The 13,968-nt window shown below is 25.3% G+C and overlaps 1 protein-coding gene across 3 annotated transcripts in view; it reads right to left on the reverse strand.

The window, feature by feature from the left end:
* The window catches only part of Elk (Eag-like K[+] channel), a 64,460-nt gene that overhangs the window by 1,650 nt on the left and 48,842 nt on the right, over positions 1-13,968 (reverse strand). For 2 of the 3 annotated variants that reach the window (XM_015316993.2, XM_015316990.2), the window contains exons 6-13: positions 11,522-11,750; positions 6,710-6,873; positions 3,496-3,709; positions 2,326-2,505; positions 1,996-2,195; positions 1,519-1,768; positions 556-824; positions 73-224 (exon numbers count right to left, since the gene is read on the reverse strand). In XM_015316993.2, the coding sequence (XP_015172479.1) occupies positions 73-224; positions 556-824; positions 1,519-1,768; positions 1,996-2,195; positions 2,326-2,505; positions 3,496-3,709; positions 6,710-6,873; positions 11,522-11,750 (1,658 nt within the window). The remainder of the gene's footprint in view (positions 1-72; positions 225-555; positions 825-1,518; positions 1,769-1,995; positions 2,196-2,325; positions 2,506-3,495; positions 3,710-6,709; positions 6,874-11,521; positions 11,751-13,968) is intronic. The other variant, XM_015316991.2, reaches the window with a different exon arrangement.

Raw genomic sequence — 13,968 nt, forward strand, 5'->3', positions numbered from 1 at the left:
GTTTGTATTACATATATCATCCAACTACATTTTCCTTCATTCCCATATATATGTATATAAATATTTATTTACTTGAATTTAGCATGTCGGGGACTAGACGACGTATGTAATGGCGATTTATTCGACGGGGAGAGAGGTGACGTTTCCCCTTCTTCAACTATATTTTCATCATCCTCGCTAATTGACGGTAATGTTAATGAAGGACCGTTCATGTCTGACTCCTGCTAATAGTTCAAAAATTCGTTAAAAAATTTCACATATATTTTAGATTAATTATAATGAAACTTCATGAATATCATTTGTATTAATTGGTATAATAATTAAAAAGGAAACAACTGTAATTTATTTTTACGAATTTATAAGAAATTTGTAATCCATTGATTTTGTTAAGTAACAATATGAAAAGAATTTATTCTTGACTAATTAAAATTAATCTTATATCAACTATTTAAGAAAAAGTGACTCGTATTTAAGAATTTTGTTTATATATCTTTGTTTTTCTTCTTTTAAAATTTGCATTTTGTTTTCCAAAGTTTACATATTTAAACGGCTTACCTCGGCTTCGTAACCTTCGCGTAAATTATACGTGAGATCATGTTGTATATCATGTGCAAATTCCTGCTGATACTCGGGATAAAGACGAAGAACTTCAACCAGACCTTGCATGTGTATACACTTTAGGTCGCAATAAGTCAAAGCTTTGACATCGCAACTAGATTTTACTACGACATCGGATCCACCAGATCCACCACCAACAGTTCCTCCTCCGTTGTTTCCATGCTGCAGGTGAACGTTTATATCGCAACCAACTAAGTCACCCTTTCCTTTAATAAATTGGATTATATTGATTAGTTGATTGTACATACACAAAAGAAAAATATTCTTTGTTTTTACATCCCAATAATGTTTTTATCCTTTGTATTCGAGGATTATTTTTTTTTAATTTTTTATCACAAACTTTGTATATAATTTATTAGGAAAAATATTTATACATTTTATACTTTACATATTTATATTTACATTTTTTGATTATTATTTTTAATAATTTTATTAAATTTTATTAAATTTATAAATTAATATTATATTGTATTATATAATATAATAATATTAATTATTATTTATTAAATTTTAATATTATTAATATATAAATATAAATAATATAATAAATATTATTAATAATATTAATTAATATTATACAAAATAATAATATTAATATTATAAATTATAATATATAAATTATTTTATATAATATATAAATTATTTTATATAATTTATAAATTAAATTTGTAAAATTTTTAATAATTCTAAATATATTTTTAATTATAAATGTAAAACATATAAAATATATTCATTTATTTAACAAAAAAAATTTCAAATAAATACTCATACCAATTCTCGTGTTGGAATTCAGGGTATAAAGTACAAAGGATTTAATATAAAGTCCGAATGTTAAATAATAATAATTAAAAAAGAATAAAGTTCTCTTCCAATAAGATTAAAAAGTTATTTATATTTTACCTAAAATTGCAACGACCATACTGTTTTGAACAACTTCCATGGAACCATTGCAAAGATAATAAATATATGACAAAGCATCCCCTTTATGCATGAGATATTCTCCTGGTGCGCAAAAGTTACTTCTAATGTGTAATGAAAGTAATTTAAGACAACCTTGAGAGGCTGCTTCAAATATTGGTAAACCTAAAATTTCTCTATGCAAATGCATCGAAACGTCCCCTCTAAGTTCTTCTGGAAATTGTTTCAGCGTCTACAAATTATTTTTGATATTATATTTAAAGTTAGTAACCTATAATACATACTTTAATATTTCATTGAATTTTCGTAATTAATTAATCAATTAATTATTATTATTATTATCAACAATAATTTCGAAATGTTAATTAGAAATTTTGGAATAAAATAGTTGATTCATCTTGTAATAGTTTACATCGTTATAATAAATTTCATATTAATAGATAATATTATCGATTTTACCTCGTGTATATCGATACCATGATTCAAAGACCACATCGTTTGAAAGTAATCTTGCATTCGTTGCTTCAATTCCTCAGGGATTTGATGAAGCACCATAAAATCCTCTAAGTCACGCAATTTTGTTTGATAGAGCGATCTTCTCGAATACATTCTTTGAATGATTGCCGTGACGTTACCAAATACGACAGCATGCATAAGAGCTAAAGGAAAAAAAAACAATTAAAATGAAATATATATATATATATATATATATATATATATATATATATATATAGATTTGTTTCTTTTGTTCTTAGACAATGAATTATTAGAAAAAAAATTGTTACTAACCACCTATGAGCATTATACAGATGGAAAAAAATTTTTCGGAAATTGTATTAGCCGAGACGTTACCAAATCCGACAGAAGTTAAACTGCTGCAAGTGAAGTACAATGCTGTGATATAACTTTCCGTATTGGTGATATTATGAACAGGAATTTTTAAACGTTCAGATAAAGTATGTATCCAACCTAGAACATGATATATAACGTGATCGATTATTGCATTATTTTTCATACCTTTTTCTCTTACGAGGTATAATACCCGAGAGTTAAATAAACGAGTTAATTATCGAATAACAAAGATTAATAGTCAATTTAATTGAATCATTTTATTTTTTACGAGAATTCTAATAATCTAAGATTAATCTAAGATAATTCTTTTAATTCGTCAATGCCTTTCAAGAGATATAGGTTCAATTTTAATGTTTTATTTTAACGTTTCTATTATCGTTTTAACTTTGTACCTTTTTTTGTCCTTGATAAAGTACAATCGATAAATTCAAATAAAAAACTTCCCAACGTAAATTTAACAATACCTTTTTATTTGATCATATACGATACCCCTTTTATCTTAATACAAAAAGAAAATAAATTTGAAGAATACGTTTACTTAAGGTGAAAGAAGCTAGCTATATCGTCTTAGTTTGTTCAAGTTCATTTTTCTTTTCTCTTTCTTTTTCTTTTCTAGCATTAAAGTTATATGTTTCCATTGGTTCTAGTATAAGGTTCAAACCATCAAGATTATATGAATGTTTTTTTTTTTATTAAAAAGTTTTTCATTAAACGCACACTCTCTCTCTCTCTCTCTCTCTCTCTCTCTCTCTCTCTCTCTCTCTCTCTCTTTCTTTCTTCCTAGTGATATGGAAAAAATGAAATTTTATCATACTTCATTTGCCTTTCGTAAAAAGGTGAAAAGGTTTTTCTTTTCTTCCTTTTTTTTCTCCTTACATAAATATATAATATAAAAGAACAACCCCTTTCGATGAAAGAGAGGAGAGAAAAAATGTTTGCATTATTTCAAGAAAATATTTCGAAAATTTATTCTTAATGTTTGATAACACTTTGTTTCATAAATTTTTATTATAAATACTTTGATGAACAAACACTCTTATAATTGTGTAAAAATTTAAACAAAATTGATATGCAATGTTTGAAAAATAATTGAAATTGTAAACTCACCAAGATTCCATTCCTTGTCGTTTCTCAATCGTTCTTTTTCAGCAATGACATACCAAATACAAGCCAACCAATGTGCGACCAGAATAAAAAGTAACATTAGCATTGTCAAGATCATAGTACTATATTGCGAATACCTGTCAATCTTTTGTAACAGACGAGCCAACCTTAATAGTCTGGTCAATTTCACTAGATGTATATTATTGTTTCTTGATTCCTGTGATAAAGCCAAAATATCAATAATATTTAAATCATTATTTCATAATACTATTAACAATATTCATATAATGCAAAGTAAAATCAAAAATAAAGTAAAATGAATTAATTGTTATTTAAAATAATTAACTTCATTATCTATAATGTTAGGGGTACCAAAAAGTAATCAAAATTTCTTCGATAAGTACACTCACATTTAATTTGTGTCAATAAAAAATCGAAGGACTTTTTAAAAAGGGAATTCAACAGTTTATACAAATATACTAATATATTATTTTTTAATATAATATTTATGTTATATTTAATATATTAAAATTTAATGTATTATATATATTAAATATAAATATATTATATTAAACTTAAAATTAAACTAAACTAAAAACTATTATATTTATTATTTATAAAAAAAATTATTACGTATAATATTTATATATATTAAACTTATAAATAATTTATATAGTGGGTTGCAACCGAGCTAGTTCGAATGAATTGGGATAGTATGTTAGAAGCGTGTTATCGATCAAGGTATTTGTTAAACATAGGTGAATTACTGAAGATACATTTGACGGATATTTGAAATTAACGTAAACCGCAAATTCGATAATGTATTGTTCACGTGTGATTGTTAAATTATCTCATCTGTTTCCCTAATTCGTTATCATCTGATAGAATAATTATTTTTAATAAAAAAAAAAGAAAAAATATTAAATATCTGTCAAGAATCGAATTAATCGTTAGAAAAAAATTTAACATTAGTTTATTTTCCTTTTACGAATTGGTAAGAATTTATCGCGAAATCTTTGTCAATGAATTTCGTTAATTAAACAACGCTTATAAATTTGGAATTTTAATTACAAATTTTTCTGCTGACGTTTTCTCATTAAGATCGTTTAATGACCATCGGGGGAATTGAAAAGCGAGAAAGAAAAAAAAGAAAAGAATCAAATCTCTATAATATCGTGGCGAGAAAAAATGTTACGTAAACCGTTTGCTGAATATGAAATTATTGCTCTTTAAACGTTTAATAGAAAAGAAACAAAAAAAGATATTGAAAGGAGAAAATTGTGCTTTACGTATATTAGCAAAATAATTCGTAACGATAAAAAAAAAACGCATTAATCAACATTATTGTGCAATCACGAATAAAACTGATCTCGATAAATTCATTGAATGATAAATTCATGAACTAATTGATTACATACATTGATTTTCTTATTATTATTATCTTTAACGAATCAAATGTAAAATTTGGATCTTTTTTATGAGACAACAAAAATGCAATTTTTCTATTCATTTTCTTAAATTTTTAAAAAACGTTGTGAATATGGAATTTGAGTTTAGATTTCATCTTATACACTCTGACAATAGGATAATAATTGCGAAATCTTATTCGAATTTTGCATATTTATTATAATGAGAGGTGATTGAAGTATTCATTCGTAGAAAATGTCATTTAAAATAAACATCTGATTATTGCATCGGCATGTTGAGAGTAAGAAATTCACGTTATAGATGCACACACATAGATAGAATATTAATATATATTACATATATATTATTATGTATGTAATATATATGTAATTTATACTACATATATAATATATTTGTATTATAATTAATATTATATATAATTAAGATGATAATAATAATAATAATAATATTATATATATAGTTAGTAATATTAGTATATAATATTATTATATAATTTTATAAATAAAATATTCTATAATTTTAATTTTAATTAATATTATATATAATTAATATAATATAAATAAAATAATATTATAATTGTAAAATTACAATTATAATATTGTAATAAAATAATATTACAATATTATAAAATTCCTTTTATATATATAAAAAAAAAATCGATTCATTCGAATTAGTAACTTGGTTCACATCTGTCATCATATTTACTGACGTGTAAAATACGAATGTTCAGTCGAATAAAAAAGAAAAAAAATGTATCAAACCCATGGTACTGTCATTTTAAATAACTTGCTAAAAATAATTTATCAATTTTTCCGTTCGATCAAACCAAATTATGAAACAATCACGTTAAATATTATTTTCCATTTGATTGATCAAGAAGCAGATAGCAGCAGGTAGTAGCAGTTAGTTATGCTTTTCAAACGTCTCTTCAAATTTCGCCAAATATTCATGAGATATTATAACAAGTACGAGAATTTACGAAATACATGCATAGGAAATAATAGTACTATTGTACATAACCACGGATTATTATTTATCGACGAGATTTGAATTTTATTATAGGAAATTGCAAGCAGCTTATTGATATTTACATTATTATAAATTAGTTATAGATTTGTAATAAAATTTATGTGGTATGTAATAACACTTAAAAGTCATTTTATCAATTTTCAAAATTTGCGATAAATAAACCTAATTAAGTATTTAAAATAACCTTTCGAAATAGATGATACTAATCTATTGCATTTAAATGTTTATTATTGTAGTTACTACAATAATATATAACTATCAATAAAATTTTAAACAGGTTTAAAACACGTGTCATAAATACATATATTATTAATATGTGGAATTTCGATAATATAAACAAATATAAATAACTATAATATATATATATATATATATATATATATATATATATATATATATATATATATATAATATATTATAATAAATAATTTATTAATAAATATATAATATATAATAATATATTAATAATAATAATAATAATATAGAAAATTATAATATTAATATATTATATTTAATTAAAATAATAATATATAATAAATAATTATAATATATCATAAATAAAATGGTAAATAAGTTCTACTAATATAAAATTCTACAATCCCATAGTCCTCTCTTATAGTTTAAAATAAAAATCGTATTATACGTGAATTCGATGATTTAATATAAGCGGTTTACTTGTATTCTTTTTGTTTTTTTGTTTTTTTTCTTTTAATAGAATAATATAAAAATTATATGAAAGTATTATAGTAAGTATACCAACCTCTATGCTATAAACATCAGAAGCGTAGAGAAAATCGAAGGGTAAAGCTGCTACGAGATCAACAAAGAACCAACTCTTCACGTAGTTCACTGCGATACTTTTGCTATTGCTTACGACCTCGCCTTTTGTGCTGACGTAAGTTGTTCGAAAATTCAATACGATATCTATAATAAAAGAAAAACAAAAAAGGAAAATTAAATTCAACGATAAAATATATATAAGCTTTACTTTCCTTTTTTTCTTGTCTGATACGAGAGAGACTTTTTTGAAAGAAGAAAAATCGAAAATATTATCGTATAGGAGAAAAAAAAAGGAAAATAATATATATACGATCAAATTGAATCTAAAAGTTAAAATAAAAAAATCATTTATGATGTGAAATTATTGGAATGTACGATTGACTTAGAAAATCAACAAATTATTTGATCAATTAATTTTCCATGTGTTTTATTTCAATGAAATTATGAAAAAATAATCGTAAAATATATACAAATATATATATAAATATATAATTATTATATAATTATATTATATATAATAAAAATATATAAAATATAAATAAATAAATAAAAAGAATATAATAAATAAAAATAAATAAAATATATAAAATTATTATTATAGTTATATAATATATATATATATATTAAATATATATTTATAAATAAATATCGTAAAATATAAAAGTCATAAATGATTTTTATAAGTTTTTGTTTCAGTTATCTGTAGACAGTTATCTCTCGTGTCATGTTGTTTTTCGTTGTAAACGTGTATTGATTTATTTTCGGTACATATATACATTTATTTGAGTAGTAGTTACGACGTAGCGTTAATCAATTTAACGTGTACAAGCATTTGGATTTCCACCAAACTCATTTGTAACGTTGCTACTCGAATAGTCATTGAGTATAGTTTGCAAGTAAATCATGCAATTGGACATTGGTCAAAGTATCTCTCGCTCTTTCTCTCTCATTTGCATGAAGAGAGACACAGTTCACTAAACAAAGGGGTTTCTAACGTAAAGTAGAGAATTCCATTTAATCCTACTTATTAACAGGATTATATTAGACCTAACTAATTTTCGTACTCGAGTTTCTCTCTCTCTCTCTTTCTCTTTCTCTTTCTCTTTCTCTTTCTCTTTCTCTTTCTCTTTCTCTTTCTCTTTCTCTTTCTCTTTCTCTTTCTCTTTCTCTTTCTCTTTCTCTTTCTCTTTCTCTTTCTCTTTCTCTTTCTCTTTATCCTTCATTTTCTCCTTCTAACTCTTTGACTCTTGCTTTTTGTCTCTTTGACATTTGAACACTCAAGATTGAACACTTAAGACTTGATCAGCTAGCTAAAGTTGCAAAGTTAACAAATTTGTAACTCATATGACGTTAGCTTTATAGTGTTTGCCTTAACATCATTGATACTACTTCAAAGGAAGAACCTTCGTATATACAGATAATAATTTGACGAACATCTTGAACCCGAAGTATAAGGTGAAAGGAAGATGCTTTCATCGTCTGACATTCTCGTTTCCAACCTTCCTAAAGTGTTCACAAAGCAAACACGTGAAGTAATGACGTAGAGTATTTTGAATTGTGTAATCGGATGATATTACGAGATATCAAAAGATTCAATCGTCAATATTTTCAATTAAAAAAAAGATAACAAAAAAATCATTTAAATAAAAATTATCTAATTTTATTTCATCCTTAAAAGTACAATCTTGAATGTGTTTTAATACCGATAAATAATTAACATTTGTTCATTCAATTTATTACACTTTAGTAACCTATTATATCTTGACAACTATCTTAACACATTCGCGGCCGGCATATTTTTTCCGTTTCTTATACTATGACTGACTGAACAATTCTAGGTTTTCGCTATATTTGGTACTTAAGGAAGAATTTTACTGTTATTTTTAGTTTAAATAGTACGAATTTGTAAACCGTTTCTTATACTAAGTACTGGCAAAAATAATGAAATTTTGAAAAAATAATAATTTTTACATATATTCTATATATAAATATACATAAATATAAGTTTAAACTATTTAAATTTATATTTAAATAATAAAATATAATTATTTGAATATTATATTTATTTATATTATAATATATAATATTTAATTATTATATTTAAGTAATTAAATATAAATTTAAAATATAAAATTTTTATAAATATATAAATATAAATTATATATATAGTATACATATTAGTATATATATTATAATTTAGTATATATATTATATTATATTATATTAGTATATATATTATAAATTAGTATATATATATATAATATACTAATATATAAAATACTAATAAAGTAATAATAAAATAAAAACAACATGTGTACAGATTACACGTGTTAGAAGTGAAACCTTCAAAAAACTAAGTTTCGAGAGAATGAGACGAATGCAGAATATCAGGTGTAGGATAATTGTAAGGTTTATTTGTTATAATATTATTATTATAATTATTATTATTATAATATTGTTACCACATTCAAAAATTATTTTACGTTTTATTGACGTATAATACATAGCATATTATACAGTAAGCAAGTTCTCAATTTGAAGAAATGAGACGAGTTGCTTATGGTAACTAAAATATGTATGATAACTAAACACCTCCCTGAGTGCACGAAATGCACGAACGCGTTCCATCGAACTCTTTGAAACTTCCCTAATATTTTCTTTCTGCAGATTTTAACGACACTGCCCGGCATTAATTTTCGGTCGAAAGACACTTAAATCATAATTCACAATATCCAATTGATAATCTTTTGAATAGAAAATAAAAAATAATGTTACAAAAATGATCCATTGAGATTATGATTGTCTAGTATAAGTAAAAAGGATTAAGAAAGAAATATATTGATTGGAAGCTATTTAATGACTTACGATTATCGTTTTCACTATTTCTAACAGTAAACGCGTTATTACCCGTATTAGAGATTATTATTCTGCACATTTAATAACGCCTTCTGGCGTGCACGAAATGCACGAACACGTTCCGTTGAAATCTGGAATCTTCCTTATCGAGTTTTTATGCTTAATTTCACACCTTTTTCTCTAGTTTGCGAATTTTTTATATTGTTAAACCAATATATAATTAGAAGTGAAACCTTCAAAAAACTAAGTTTCGAGAGAATGAGAAGAATGCACAGTTTTAGGAGTAAGTTAATTATAGGGTTTATTTATTATAATATTATTACCATATATAACAAAGGTCACCGTTATGGTCTCGAAGTGGACTAGCTGATAAAAACTACACTTTTCCAAATTCAAGCAATAAAAATTGATGAATGCGATAGTCAAAGATAGACACAAAAATCGTAAAATGTTTATCGAGGAAAATAATTCACACATACACAGACAAACAAACACACACACAATTCACACACGTGTGGTGTCGTGTGTCGTGCCCCGTGTGTCGTGACCCGTGTCTCGTGTCTCGTGCGTCGTGAACGAGCCTCGTGAACGAACCTCGTAAAAGAGCCTCGTAAACGAGTCTCGTTCAGTTCAAGAGGCTCTTTTACGAGGCTCGTAAAAGAATGATAGAGTATGAATGATGAATGATGAATTATAATATTATAATAATAATATTATAACAAATAAAAACTACAATTATATATATATATATCCTATACCTGATATTCTGCATTCGTCTTATTCTCTCGAAACTTAGTTTTTTGAAGGCTTCACTTCTTACACGTTTGATCTGCACACATGTTATTTTTCTTTTTTTTTCTTATGATTAATCTGATTTCATTTATCACGATAAACAACATTTCTGCATTTTTCTTTTTTAAAACTTTAATGCTTACTAGTAAATAATAATTTTTCAAGATGGTGTAACATTTTCTTCATCGTCAAATTCGTCCGAATCCAAGAATTTCGTTTGGGGTGGAATGAAAAATTCCACCCACTTGATTATAACGCGGATGAATTTGACGTCGAGGATGTGGTAAATAGATGTAACTGGGAGAAAAAGTGAATTCCGCTGTGTTCGCGTCTGGGGAAAAAACGGTCTCGAGTGGGCAGCAAAAAAAAAAAGTCAAATGCGAGACGGAGTATGATAAAGGAGAGAGAAAGATAGAATGAGACTTGATTTGGAGGAGAGGAAAGAGAACGGTGAAAGAGGGTTGAAGGGTGCGCGTTTAAAGTAGAGACGATGGGGTAGGAGGGGGAGGAGGGGGTTGAGAGAAAAGGGTGAAGGTATAGGCTGACGTAACAAACTTCTCAGATCACCAATTGGATAAAAGAAAAGAGAACCCTTCTTCTTCTTCTTCTTGCTCCTTTCTCAAATGAATTATTGCAAAAAATAGTACTTAGAAGAAGAAAAAGGAATGGCAATTGGTATTCTATGAAACTTTAGATTCAATTATATTATACGCAATTTTCTTATTAATGAACATTCGAAGAAGAATTGGAAGAAAATCTTTACGGTTTCTTCGTTCGATTTTCATGGATGTCACATCGACCATTCGTTTGATAAAATCATTCCAAGACGAACGAACGAATGAACGAATAAACGAACGAAGGTTTGAAAAGGAGTTTCGCATTTCAATGAAAGTTCGAGTTCGATTGTAGTCAAGAAGGTGCTCGATATACTGCATGTACCTGTATCCGGTAGGTAGTGAATACCGTATATGGGTCAGGCTCATCTTATGCTATTGTTGATTATTTGACGACAGGTCGAAAATAGTAAAAACTTTTGAATAATAGTTTGAATTTTTTTTATGAGATGAAGTAAGAGGCAATTGATATATATATATATATATATATGAGGTTGAAAAAGTGTTATTTAAAAATAGTATATACTAACCTAAAATAAAAAGAACTTCCACAACAACGTCGCTAACCATGGTTGGTCTATCGATGTTAGTGAAACTTGCATTGTATGGTACGACGACTGCCACGTAGAAAGTTGCTAGTAATATCAACCAATCCCAGCATGACTTAAAAATTCCATAATGACTTAGAATGAATTGCGACTTTTTAATCGCTGATGTTTTGTACTCCGGTAATGGTGGTGCCGTGGAATGCAATAGGGTCTGTAACCATCGTAGAGAGTGAACATTTTATTATTATTTTATTATATTGTTTTAGTTTTGTATAAGTATAACAAATTAAAAAAAAAAGGTACGTCATTACCCCTTAGAGTGCTATGGATGCATATATGCGTTTGGTAAAAAAGACCAGAGTGGACAATCAACTTATTTGTTAATATTAATGTAAAATAATATAATGTTTATATTAATTAATTAAATTATATTCAGAAACAAAAACTTTAATTATCAGTTTATTATAAATTATAATTACATAATAATTATATTTTTATTTATATAATAAATATAAATTATAATAATATAATATAATAAATTAATATAAATATAATTAATAAATATAATTATAATTAATATTAATATAATTTAAATTATATTAATATTATTAATATAATATAATTTATTATTATATAGAATCTGGTTAATAATAAATTATTCCGTTCCTACAAAACATTTTAGTTAAAAGTATTCACCACTCAAAGGGTTAAAAATTAATGTAACTTTCACGATTGATTATTTATCGAAAAAGAAACTTTAAAAAAAAAAAGTATCACATTTTAACTAGGTAAACCGTTTTACAGTTAGACGAACATATACGCATGTTTCCAGTTTTGTAACTCACTATTCCTCTCTCTCTCTTTCCGAGAAATCCATTATATTGGATGACCTCTGATTATATGAAAGGAAACTTCATGTAGTCGGAAACTTAGCAGTATAAACTAAACGAGTAGAGTTTATTCGCAGTGTTAAAAGTAAAGAATACTTTTGTACGTGGTTTGACATACACATTCTGTTCTAACATTTGCTAATTAAAATCCTTGATTATTTTCATTGAAAAGAGGTTTCAAGGTCTGGTTATTAATAATGTTGGTTAGTCGAATCGGAAAATATCTTTTCAAACAAAACACATATATATATAGATACATCGGTCAAAGAGAAATTAAAAAATAGGTATATTATCTATTCAGAATTATTATGCTTATAAAACAATTTGCATTCACCATGCGATGCTAAACCGCAACGTTATAATCTGCAATTATGTTCTCTAATGAAATTCATAAAGAGGAACGATTTTCATTGCTACCACAAAGGAGGTTGTTTAAAGTCAAAGCATTTTACTTTTTTATACAATATTTCTGTTATAAATATTGTCCAGAAATTTTATAATAATTATTATCTCTAGATACGTTTTTCATTTTTATTTTATTTATTTTAATTATTTTGTACATAAAAAAATTCTTGAATATTATCACGAGCTTGTGTTATTATAAATTCGTTATTTTAGATCATATATATATACATAATACGTATTGAAATTATTGAGATAGAAATTTGTATGAAGTTTAGCAAAATTACAAAATCATTAATTATCAAAACGAACATAACTCATAAAGAATGAGGATTTTCCCTTTTCCAAGCAACACGGTGTAAATTTCATTATTACGATGGATCCTTAAGTAAATTATCAGTTCCGAGTTACCAACTAGCAGAGGTGAGACCATGAAATTTAATAAGTAAACTACGCGTGTGCCAGAACTTATAGTATAGATATGGAAATGGCGTTCGACCACAAATCATCGTATTATTATCATAGTTTGTCAAAAGTAAATGTATTCTCGAAAAAGTAAATTTAACCTATATCATATATTATAATTCGTTTATACAGTAATTATTTGAACTAAAATATAAATTTTTTCAATAAATGTAAATATTATATATATAATTTTGTATTTAAAAATAATAATAATAATAATAAATATTAATTTCTAATTTATTCTCTGGTCATCCCATCATTGATTAAACTAATAAGAAATTATTCGTAATTAAAAAACCCTGATTTTTAAATAAATGTAAATATTATATATATAATTTTGTATTTATAAATATAAAGTAATAATTTTCTGATTTATTCTATGATCCTTCAATCTTAGATCAAATTAATAAGAAAATTGTAATAAAAAAACCCTAACACAATCCTAAAAAAGATCCCTGACAAAATCTAAGAAAAAAATTGTTTTTTCTAATATAAAAAATTAGGTTAATTCAATTATTAATAATTAAAGACGCATACCGTTGTTCTAAAGATCAACTGTGCTCAGTTTATGTTAAAAGTTGAGTTGTTCTTCCACTTACTATAACTCTAACCCCTTCTTAACATGTTCTAAAACACCCCCTCCCCACTGAAGTACATATATTTTAATAATTA

The sequence above is a fragment of the Polistes dominula genome, unplaced genomic scaffold (assembly GCF_049000335.1).
Source record: "Polistes dominula isolate Pdom_NZ unplaced genomic scaffold, Pdom_raw_medaka contig_77, whole genome shotgun sequence".
Classification (NCBI taxonomy): Eukaryota; Metazoa; Arthropoda; class Insecta; order Hymenoptera; family Vespidae; genus Polistes; species Polistes dominula.